Below are 12,412 nucleotides of genomic sequence, written 5' to 3'. Positions count from 1 at the left end.
ACCTGATGTACTTCTTACTTTTGTTTCCATACCAGTTTTCTTGAACCTTATGGTTAGTTACATCATTAAGCAGTGCCCTCTGTGAATTAGTGTGGTTATAGCTGACGATTCATATACATATTCTCATCCTGGTCGGAGTAAAGTTTTAACAATCCTGGATGTAGTGCCAGTCCATGAAGGGCTCACGCATGCATACCTCTACACTCACTCGCAGCAAGGAATTGTAGAGTCACCAGTTAACTTAACATGCATGCCTTCAGGGATATGGGAGGACAGCTGCAATAATCAGAAGGAAAGCCATGCAGACAATGCCTGGGCACAAGGATTTGAATACCGGGCCTGTGAGGCAGATGTGGTAACCATCATGTCACTACATAATTTAAGATTTATGCAGAAAAATTTTTTAAAAACTTAATTCTGTGTCACAAACTCGAGACAGAGTCATATAAAGGTTTGGGGCAGCCACCCGTATAATTTGGTACCCTGGCTGCAAAGTTGCTTTTCAATAATAACACAGCACTGATGTGCACAAAACCGAGTCCAAACAGAACTGAGGGAATAGGGAAAAGGTGCAGGCTTTTAAAGTGGAAGACAGGAAGTGAGATCATAGGGATCGGGCTCCTGTTCTTCAGCCATTGGTTCGAGCCCGGACGTGACATCACAGGGGCCGGAGCCGGCAAGGTTTCCTTCCATAGGCTCGCTCCCGGAAGTGACGTCGAGAGTCAGGTGGAATCTCCCGTGAATGGTCTACAAGAAAGGGAGAAAAAGAGTCGGTGCACTCTGCCACATCCCGGCATGTCTCGGAACTGCCCTTACTCAAGCCCTTTAGCTGCCTCCCATGCGCACGTGTGTGACATCTGGCAGAGTCAATGTTAAGTGTAGAGCTACAATATATGGGTGTTTGAAGAGGAAGACAGAACAACCAAAGTTGGGAGTGATACAGGAAAAGCAGAAGCTATTATTGATGACAATTCATGGAAATGTGTCATGACTGACAGTTTAAACAGTACATGATGGCATTCAGAAAATCATACTGTTTCTGTCCTGTTCAGTTCCCTGAAATATACTAAATTATTTAGTCATATGAAAAAGTTTGGGAATCCCTCTCAGCCTGCATAATAATTGACTCTCCTTTCAACAAAAAAGATAACAGTGGTAAGTCTTTGCATACCGCAGTACTGCGGTATTATCTGAACAAAGATTTTTAGTGAAGCAGTATTCAGTTGTATGAAATTAAATCAAATGTGAAAAACTGGCTGTGCACAAATGTGGGTCCCCTTGTAATGTTGCTGATTTGAATGCCTGTCACTGCTCAATGCTGATTACTTGCAACACCAAATTGGTTGGATGAGCTCGTTAAGCCTTGAACTTCATAGACAGGTGTGTCCAATCATGAGATATAAAGGTATTTAAGGTGGTCAATTACAAGTTGTGCTTCCCTTTGACCCTCCTCTGAAGAGTGACAGCATGGGATCTTCAAAGCAACTCTCAAAAGATCTGAAAACAAAGATTGTTCAGTCTCATGGTTTAGGGTAAGGCTACAAAAAGCTATCTCAGAGGTTTAAACTGTCAGTTTCAACTGTAAGGAATGAAAACAGCAAATGGAAGGCCACAGGCACAGTTGCTGTTAAACTCAGCAGGTCTGGCAGGCCAAGAAAAATACAGGAGAGGCATATGCACAGGATTGGTGAGAATGGTTACAGACAACCCACAGATCACCTCCAAAGACCTGCAAGAACATCTTGCTGCAGATGGTGTATCTGTACATCGTTCTACAAATCAGAGCAATTTGCACAATGATCATCTGTATGGCAGGGTGATGAGAAAGAAGCCCTTTCTGCACTCACGCCACAAACAGAGTGGCTTGTTGTATGCAAATGCTCATTTAGACAAGCCAGATTCATTTTGGAACAAAGTGCTTTGGACTGATGAGTTATTTGGTCAGAACAAAAATCACTTTGCATGGCGTAAGAAGAACACCGCATTCCAAGAAAAACACCTGCTACCTACTGTCAAATCTGGTGGAGGTTCCATCATGCTGTGGGGCTGTGTGGCTTGTTCAGGGACTGGGGCCCTTGTTAAAGTCGAGGGTCAGATGAATTCAACCCAATATCAACAAATTCTTCAGGATAATGTTCAAGCATCAGTCATGAAGTTGAAGTTATGCAGGGGTTGGATATTCCAACAAGACAATGACCCAAAACACAGTTTGAAATCTACAAAGGCAGAGGGAGAAGTACAATGTTCTGGAATGGCCGTCACAGTCCCCTGACTTGAATATCATTGAAAATCTATGGGATGATTTGAAGCAGGCTGTCCATGCTCAGCAGCCATCAAATTGAACTAAACTGGAGAGATTTTGTATAAAGAATGGTCAACAATACCTCCATCCAGAATCCAGACACTCATCAAAGGCTATAGGAGGACAGCGTCTAGAGGCCAAAAGGAGGCTCAACTAAGTATTGATGGAATCTCTCTGTTGGGGTGCCCACATTTATGCACCTGTCTAATTTTGTTATGATGCATATTCCATATTTTCTGTTAATCCAATAAACTTAATGTCACTGCTGAAATACTCCTGTTTCCATAAGGCATGTCACATATTAAAAGGAAGTTGCTACTTTGAAAGCTCAGCCAATGAGAAACAAAAATCCAAAGAATTAAGAGGGGTTCCCAAACTTTTTCATATGATTGTAATCAAATGAAGCTTAGACCTCTTAATTCACACGATTCCCATTAACTGATCTGTCCTGCTCACACGCAGCTGCTGTTTGCTTGTGAAACCTCCAGCATCTCATTGAGGACTGATATTCATGTCCTATTACTCTTAAACTAAATTGTTTCAGTAAATGGATATGTTGCAGAAAACACTTTGTAAATAAAGAAGAGTCTGGAGTCATCGTTATAAATGAAATCCAAACATGGACATGCTCTATTTAAATCTACAGGTGGAGTCCCACATGCTCTTGATAATGCAGCATGGCAGACTGAAGAAATCATACAGAGCACTTCCTTTTATCAGCTTGGCTCAATTACATAAGTTGTTTGAATATATTTTAATTTTCACCAATCAGCTTTAGATAAATGGTGAACTCTAGAAACACATCCCTGAATTAAGTATTATGTGAAGTCCCAAACTAGTTAAATATAAAAGTCCTAAGGATAAGAAATATGACTATTTACATGTAAGCTGTTACCAGAAAACAAAACACAAAATTAAATAGTAAATATGATCTCAAATTCTAGAAAAAGAATATGCTGGTACAAATGAAGTCAAGATGTTCTACTTTAACAGGCAGGCAGTTTCAAGCACTTTTTTCTTTTCCCTTACAGGCGCAAGGTCAGATGTTGAAGTATATATTTTAATTTTATGGTTAAATATATTGAAGGCTGTGATGATTATGTTTTTATACACATCTTGGAAAGATGCTACTTTTAAAAAGGTAGTTTTTCCATTCAGTGTAATTGTAAAGACCCCACATTAAACACTTTATACTTAGATTTTTAAAAAATAACATTGACCAAAAATCAGGTTGCAGTGACAGTTTTTTTTTAAATTTTGGATATTTATTTATTTATGGTGCATTACCTAACCAGTTGTTATTTACACAGAAACTTTAATTACCTGTTACAATGAGAGAGTAGAAATTGGTGCCCCATTCTTGGTAGACTGCAGCTTCCCTGGACTCTTGAACAAAAAAAAGCAGCATTAAATAATGGAAAGGTAGATATTTTTAATGATAATAATATATTATTTCTATTATTATTGCAAAAGTTGATTTATATAAAGTCAACAAAACATTTAATTAGTGTGCAACTAATAGAATTTCAGAATATTTCACTGCAACAGAAGCAACTATTGCAGAAGCAAATATTCATGATGAGTAAATGTTAAATTCTGATTACATAAAATGATTAATCAGGGTACCTTAATGGTGCAGTGCTATGTACTACTACCTCACAGCTCCAGAAACCTGGGTTCAAGTCATAGTTCAGTTGTTTTCTGTGTAAATATTGCATGATCTCAGTTAGTGTGAGGAGATTTTCTCCATGTCTCTTAGTTTCCACCCAAATCACAAATAGTTAATGTTGTCCATGAGAGAGTCCTGCATTAAGCTAACATTCAATGTAAGGTTGATTCCTGCCTTGTACCAACTGATAGGCCATGCTAACCCAGGGTTCTGTTGGAGAATAAGCATCTTCAGAAAATGGATAGATACACAAAATTTGTAATTTTTCTATGATTTTATATTTCCACAGTGCTGAGATGGAAACAAAATTTAAGCTGGAAAAAGTATCTGAAATAAAACGAATCTCTGCAAAGATAGTTGGAATTAAGAGGTAAGATATTAGGCTGATTACAAAAATGAAATAATTTTGTTGTCTGTTTTAAGGAGTTTCACTTTACTTTCAATCATTCAGGCACTATCACCCTATAGCACTTTTCACTGTGATATATTGTAAAGATATTGCTTTTTATTTTCTGAACTTACTGGACAAATCATATCACAGTAAAATGCCATAAAATGGTATATTCATAAAAAAGGTATGATTTTTGACCAAAATCAACAACATTTCTGGATGTGTCCAAACTTTTGATTGGTAGTCTATCTATCTATCTATCTATCTATCTATCTATCTATCTATCTATCTATCTATCTATCTATCTAATCAGCGTTGTACTTATGGCCATCCTGTACTTTACCTGCCCCTTGAAGAGAGAACAATGTACTTTAACCTGCCACAACCAATCCCCCCTTGAAGGCAGAGGCTTGTATATAAGGTGTGGAATACCAGGCTGGCACCGCCACCTCAACCGACACAGACAAGCGTAGGACACAAGTTCAAGGCAGACACGTGCTTTTTCTTTTTTACCTCGTGGGAAACGCCTTCCCCCATTTCCCACAAGTACAACACAGCCTAGCACAACACACAGCAATACTCTTCCTTCTCTCTTTCTTTCTTTCTCCTCCACTCCTCCGGTCAAGCTTCGTCTTCCTCCTCCCAACTCTGGCTCCTTGAGTAGTGGCTGCTGGCTCCTTTTATACTGCACCCAGAAGTGCTCCAGGTGCTTGATGACCTAGTTTCCGACAGCACTTCCGGGTGGGCTCAGCAGATCCTGCTGCAGCACCCCCTGGCGGTGCCCGCGGATCCCAACAGGGCTGCACCAAATTCCAACTCCCTTGAAGCCTTGTGGGAGTCTGTGGCACCACTGCAACCCAGGGGGAAATGCCATTTAGTGATAACCTCTGGCCATGCTGGCTACCCCGGTCCTTCCAGTATGGAAGTGTCCCAGCCGGGCAAGGGCCCCGGCCGCACGCTACAAAGGCAGTCACTACATAATCAGTGAGGCTGCTTATGCATCACCCCCATCTGTGCCCCAGGGATTTGACAATTGTCTTTCCTACTCGACCATATCACTTGCCTGCTCACTAGTTTTTAAGCAAGTAAAAAGGCCTGCTGCTATTTGTGTGCTATTAACAAAACATATGTAAGTACAACACAGCACATGGAAAATGCAGGACAAGAAAAAATTTAAAATTCACTAGAATATTAAATAAAGCAGTGTCAGTTTCCACCATTGAGTGACACAAAGTAATTGCTAGTCCTCATTTGAATATTAAACGTGAATGTACAGTATTACCTTAATTAATAAATTCTTTGAGAAGGATGTTCCATTATAACAAAGTCAGAATAAAATGCACCGCAGCACCCACACAAGTTCAAGTAGCCATCCACTAAAGCGCTGTGCTAGTCATCATGCAACATCCTTATAAAGTTGTTAATATGTGCGTACTCCAGAAGACAAAGTTATTTTAGGTGAGTGCTTACATATTTCACACATACTGAAATTCTTTGAATACTTTTGTAAAGTAATTGACAAAATTTGTCCAGTATGTTGTAAAAAAATGTAAAGCAATATCTTTAAGGCTAGGCCTCAACCATGAAAGGAGCCAGTACAAAGCATGGAAGATAGAAATCACATAATTACAAGTTGGGGCCGCATCTTCTCTGCTAGAATCGAATGACACGACAGCATAGCCACTGACACGATTTTAAGGATTCTGGCATGGACCGCTTCATGGAGTTAGGGAAGTTGTTACCTCTGATCACAGGTACGAGGTGCACCTGGCAGAGTGAATGCACAGTCACAGGATTTGGTAGATGAAAGCGCGTGGAGCCCCCTGTCTCATTTATATTCTTCCTATGATACATTTACCTCCGATAACAAAGTTTTATATAACAAACTAAAGTCCTGGAACACATTTGCTTTGCTAACTGAGGTATTACTATATCTGAAAATGTCATATGTAGTGCCATGCTTACCTTACTTCAGTGGTTCCTAATCTCGGTCCTGAGGACCCACTGTGGCTGCAGGTTTTTATTCCAGCCAAATTCACAATTAGTGATAATAATTGATCTCATTTACTTACAGTTGTGCTTGAAAGCTTGTGAACCCTTTAGAATTTTCTGTATTTCTGCATAAATACGACCTAAAACATCATCAGATTTTCACTCAAGTCCTAAAAGTAGATAAAGAGAAACCAGTTAAACAAGTGAGACAAAAATATTATACTTGGTCATTTATTTATTAAGGAAAATGATTGAATATTACATATTTGTGAGTGGCAAAAGTATGTGAACCTTTGCTTTCAGTATCTGGTGTGACCCCCCTTTGCATCAATAACTGCAACTAAACATTTCCGGTAACTGTTGATCAATCCTGCACACCGGCTTGGAGGAATTTTAGCCCATTCCTCCATACAGAACAGCTTCAACTCTGGGATGTTGGTGGGTTTCCTCACATTAACTGCTCGCTTCAGGTCCTTCCACAACATTTCGATTGGATTAAGGTCAGGACTTTGACTTGGCCATTCCAAAACATTAACTTTATTCTTCTTTACCCATTCTTTGGTAGAACGACTTGTGTGCTTAGGGTCGTTGTCTTGCTACATGACCCACCTTCTCTTGAGATTCAGTTCATGGACAGATGTCCTGACATTTTCCTTTAGAATTCTCTGATATAATTCAGAATTCATTGTTCCATCAATGAAGACAAGCCATCCTGGCCCAGATGCAGCAAAACAGGCCCAAACCATGATACTACCACCACCATGTTTCACAGATGGGATAAGGTTCTTATGCTGGAATGCAGTGTTTTCCTTTCTCCAAACATAACACTTCTCATTTAAACCAAAAAGTTCTATTTTGGTCTCATCTGTCCATAAAACATTCTTCCAATAGCCTTCTGGTTTGTCCACGTGATCTTTAGCAAACTGCAGACGAGCAGCAATTTTTTTTTTGGAGAGCAGTGGCTTTCTCCTTGCAACCCTGCCATTGACACCATTGTTGTTCAGTGTTCTCCTGATGGTGGACTCATGAACATGAACATTAGCCAATGTGAGAGAGGCCTTCAGTTGCTTAGAAGTTACCCTGGCATCCTTTGTGACCTCGCCGACTATTACACGCCTTGCTCTTGGAGTGATCTTTGTTGGTCGACCACTCCTGGGGAGGGTAACAATGGTCTTGAATTTCCTCCATTTGTACACAATCTGTCTGACTGTGGATTGGTGGAGTCCAAACTCTTTAGAGATGGTTATGTAACCTTTTCCAGCCTGATGAGCATCAACAACTCTTTTTGTGAGGTCCTCAGTAATCTCCTTTGTTCGTGCTATGATACACTTCCACAAACGTGTTGTGAAGAGCAGACTTTGATAGATCCTGTTCTTTAAATAACACAAGGTGCCCACTCACACCTGATTGTCATCCCATTGATTGAAAACACCAGACTCGAATTTCACCTTCAAACTAACTGCTAATCCGAGAGGTTCACATACTTTTGCCACTCACAAATATGTAATATTCAATCATTTTCCTCAATAAAGAAATGACCAAGTATAATATTTTTGTCTCATTTGTTTATCTGGTTTCTCTTTATCTACTTTTAGGACTTGAGTGAAAATCTGATGATGGTTTAGGTCATATTTTTGCAGAAATATAGAAAATTCTAAAGGGTTCACAGACTTTTAAGCACAACTGTAGTTGGTGTTTTTTCTCTTCTCTTATTCTGCCTTTAGAAAAGCAATGCAGTATGATTTTTACATTTATAAGACATTTAGAAATATGTCTACTTTTGCTTTAAACCCTTACCTCTCTTTTGTTGTTGTCTTATTGTTTTGTTATTTTATTGTGCAGTTTGCACTCTTCATTGTATCCTAATAATGATAATTAAAACAAACAGAACTGACAAGCCAGGTAAACAACACTGAATGATGAAAGGCTGTAATAACTTTAGCTTTAGACCCACTAATTAGTAGATGATAAATTAAACAATCAGAACAACTGGAAAAACAGAATGAAAATCAGGCTGAAAATTATTAAAAAGTTTAAAAAAAAAAAACTATCCCCTTATAAGAGCTTAATAAACTTTAATACAAATTTACCCAACTTAGTTTTGTTATTTCTCCATTGACTCCAAAACACAGAAACTGGGAAATAACAGCTCACTAAATTGGGCTAGGAGTCCAATTAATAACAGAAGTTGGTTGGAACAAAAATTGGGTCCCCAGGACTGAGTTTGGGAAGCACTGCCTTACCTTAAACACTGAATCCCACCGTCTTTTCCACTTTTATTCTCTACTTTAGCGAGATTTCCAAGCATGAAGAGATCCTTAAAGACTACAAGATGTACAAACATTTTCTCATTAAGATGTCCCCTAAAGAATGGCAACAGAAATACCTAGAAAAGCAAAAAGAATCCAAAAAAAGCCAAGGTGGCAGTCAAAAAGGAACAGAAAGTGGAAGAAGGGAAAAAATCAGCATCATCAGCATCTGCCAAAAGTAAGTCCCGTAAGGAACCTGTCTCCAAGTGTGTTGCTTACTGTTGTAAATTGTTTTCTTGCATAGATTACACTTAACAGTGGAAGATCTGATTTGCAAAATACCGAAGGTCCAGGTGCTGGTCATAAAATTAGAATATCATGACAAAGTTGATTTATTTCAGTAATTCCATTCAAAAAGTGAAACGTATATTAGATTCATTCATTACACACAGACTGATGTATTTCAAATGTTTATTTCTTTTAATGTTGTTGATTATAACTGACAACTAATGAAAGTCCCAAATTCAGTATCTCGGAAAATTAGAATATCAATTAAGACCAATGCAAAAAAAGGATTTTTAGAAATGTTGGCCAACTGAAAGGTATGAACATGAAAAGTATGAGCATGGACAGCACTTAATATTTAGTTGGGGCTCCTTTGGCCTGGATTACTGCAGCAATGCGGCGTGGCATGGAGTCGATCAGTCTGTGGCACTGCTCAGGTGTTATGAGAGCCCATGTTGCTCTGATAGTGGCCTTCAGCTCTTCTGAATTGTTGGGTCTGGCGTATTGCATCTTCCTTTTCACAATACCCCATAGATTTTCTATGGGGTTAAGGTCAGGCGAGTTTGCTGGCCAATCAAGAACAGGGATACCATGGTCCTTAAACCAGGTACTGGTAGCTTTGGCACTGTGTGCAGGTGCCAGGTCCTGTTGGAAAATGAAATCTGCATTTCCATAAAGTTCATCAGCAGCAGGAAGCATGAAGTGCTCTAAAACTTCCTGGTAGATGGCTGCGTTGACCTTGGACCTCGGAAAACACAATGGACCAACACCAGCAGATGACATGGCACCCCAAACCATCACTGACTGTGGAAACTTTACACTGGACCTCACGCAACGTGGATTCTGTGCCTCTCCTCTCTTCCACCAGACTCTGGGACCTTGATTTCCAAAGGAAATGCAAAATTTACGTTCATTAGAGAACATAACTTTGGACACCTCAGTAGCAGTCCAAAGGCGAGACGCTTCTGACGCTGTCTCTTGTTCAAGAGTGGCTTGACACAAGGAATGCGACAGCTGAAACCCATGTCTTGCATACGTCTGTGCGTGGTGGTTCTTGAAGCACTGACTCCAGCTGCAGTCCACTCTTTGTGAATCTCCCCCACATTTTTGAATGGGTTTTGTTTCACAATCCTCTCCAGGGTGCGGTTATCCCTATTGCTTGTACACTTTTTTCTACCACATCTTGTCCTTCCCTTCGCCTCTCTATTAATGTGCTTGGACACAGAGCTCTGTGAACAGCCAGCCTCTTTAGCAATGACCTTTTGTGTCTTGCCCTCCTTGTGCAAGGTGTCAATGGTCGTCTTTTGGACAACTGTCAAGTTGGCAGTCTTCCCCATGATTGTGTAGCCTACAGAACTCGACTGAGAGACCATTTAAAGGCTTTTGCAGGAGTTTTGAGTTAATTAGCTGATTAGAGTGTGGCACCAGGTGTCTTCAATGTTGAAACTTTTCACAATATTCTAATTTTCCGAGATACTGAATTTGGGACTTTCATTAGTTGTCAGTTATAATCATCAACATTAAAAGAAATAAACATTTGAAATACATCAGTCTGTGTGTAATGAATGAATCTAATATACAAGTTTCACTTTTTGAATGGAATTACTGAAATAAATCATGATAAATCAGTAAATCAGGTTTATTCAGGCAGGTGGTGCTGACATCGTTACTAGCCTCTTGGCAGCTTTTCAAGCAAGTACTTAGAGGGATTGAAGTGTTGCAGACACCAGTCTATTAACTTTACTGTATGTAATTCAATTCACAGAACACATCTACTCAAATCACGGGTGCCATTTTCAAATTCCCCATCCCTGTAATTCCTGCCAGTGGGAGGCCGCTACTGAGGCCCCAGCAGGGCTGTCTTGCCATTTAGTTAAAAATGGGCCATAGTCTGAATGGGATAGCTTAGGCCACCAGAAGGAACTCTGGGCAGACTACCTTCAGGGGTTTTGTAGGGCTAAGCCTGATGTTGAGGTACATTTGAGCAAGTAGTCCAGGGATCTGGTATAAAAGAGGCCAATGGCCATTACTTCAGTAAGCCTAGCATCGGTTGGAGAGTGGGTGTTTTACTTGCCAGGAGGAAGGAGAGAGGTGCAAGAAGGGTGAAAGGTAGAAAGCACAGATAGTTATTCTTTTTTTTATTTTGCTTTAGTGTCTCATTCGTTGTGTTTTTGTCTTTATTGTCCTGTAGCCACCTTTATTGCCTTTAGTTGCAATAAAACCTTTGCTTTTCTTATATTTTTGTTTCTTAGGATCAAAAGAGCACCACCTCATAGGCCACAATATACATACTGTATAAACTACAATGATGTAATGAGATGATGACAAACGCAGTTAAGTTTCCCAAAAGCCCATTTTTTGCAGTCTAAAAACTATATCATTCATTTTAGGGGCAGATGGCCGGACTCCACCTTCAGGGAAGGAATCTGTCTCGTTCCGAGACACCAGGAATTCATCAAGAAGTAGTCAGAAGGCACTCTCTGGAAGAAAACAGTATGTTTAAACAATAAATGATTTAAACTGAGTAGACTGTTAACTGGTACAGCACAATTCTACATTTGGGTATACATGGGTGGGCAAAAGTAGGTTTACAGTTGTTCATATAGGAAAAGACATGCAAGTTAGGATTATTACAATAGCTTTATTAACTTTATTAACTCAGAAGAATGTCATAATAGCACAGTGCACTTAGGTACACTCAAATTGCCGGCCTTGCTTACTCACAACTACAGTCATATGAAAATGTTTGGGAACCCCTTTCAGCCTGCGTAATAATTGACTCTCCTTTCAACAAAAAAGATAACAGTGGTATGTCTTTCATTTCCTAGAAATATCTGAGTACTGCGGTGTTTTCCGAACAAAGATTTTTAGTGAAGCAGTATTTAGTTGTATGAAATTAAATCAAATGTGAAAAACTGGCTGTGCACAAATGTGGGTCCCCTTGTCATTGTGCTGATTTGAATGCCTGTCACTGCTCAATGCTGATTACTTACAACACCAAATTGGTTGGATGAGCTCATTAAGCCTTGAACTTCATAGACAGCTGTGTCCATCATGAGATATAAAGGTATTTAAGGTGGTCAATTACAAGTTGTGCTTCCTTCCCTTTGACTCTCCTCTGAAGAGTGACAGCATGGGATCCTCAAAGCAACTCTCAAAAGATCTGAAAACAAAGATTGTTGAGTCTCATGGTTTAGGGGAAGGCTACAAAAAGCCATCTCAGAGGTTTAAACTGTCAGTTTCAACTGTAAGGAATGGAATCAGGAAATGGAAGGCCACAGGCACAGTTGCTGTTAAACCCAGCAGGTCTGGCAGGCCAAGAAAAATACAGGAGTGACATATGAGCAGGATTGTGAGAATGGTTACAGACAACCTACAGATCACCTCCAAGACCTGCAAGAACATCTTGCCGCAGATGATGTATCTGTACATCGTTCTACAAATCAGAGCAATTTGCACAAAGAACATCTGTATGGCAGGTTGATGAGAAAGAAGCCCTTTCTGCACTCACGCCACAAACAGTC

General features: G+C 39.8%; 1 protein-coding gene across 1 annotated transcript in view; it reads left to right on the top strand.

Moving 5' to 3' along the window:
* Nucleotides 1–12,412, top strand: part of cfap100 (cilia and flagella associated protein 100) — a 47,207-nt gene that overhangs the window by 18,485 nt on the left and 16,310 nt on the right. The window contains exons 7-8 of the mRNA XM_051921090.1: nucleotides 4,261–4,341; nucleotides 8,647–8,841. Of these exons, the coding sequence (XP_051777050.1) occupies nucleotides 4,261–4,341; nucleotides 8,647–8,841 (276 nt within the window). The remainder of the gene's footprint in view (nucleotides 1–4,260; nucleotides 4,342–8,646; nucleotides 8,842–12,412) is intronic.

This window comes from Erpetoichthys calabaricus, chromosome 18, assembly GCF_900747795.2.
Source record: "Erpetoichthys calabaricus chromosome 18, fErpCal1.3, whole genome shotgun sequence".
NCBI lineage: Eukaryota > Metazoa > Chordata > Cladistia > Polypteriformes > Polypteridae > Erpetoichthys > Erpetoichthys calabaricus.
Note: the sequence above shows the minus strand (reverse complement) of the source record. Positions and strands in the feature narration are given on the sequence as shown.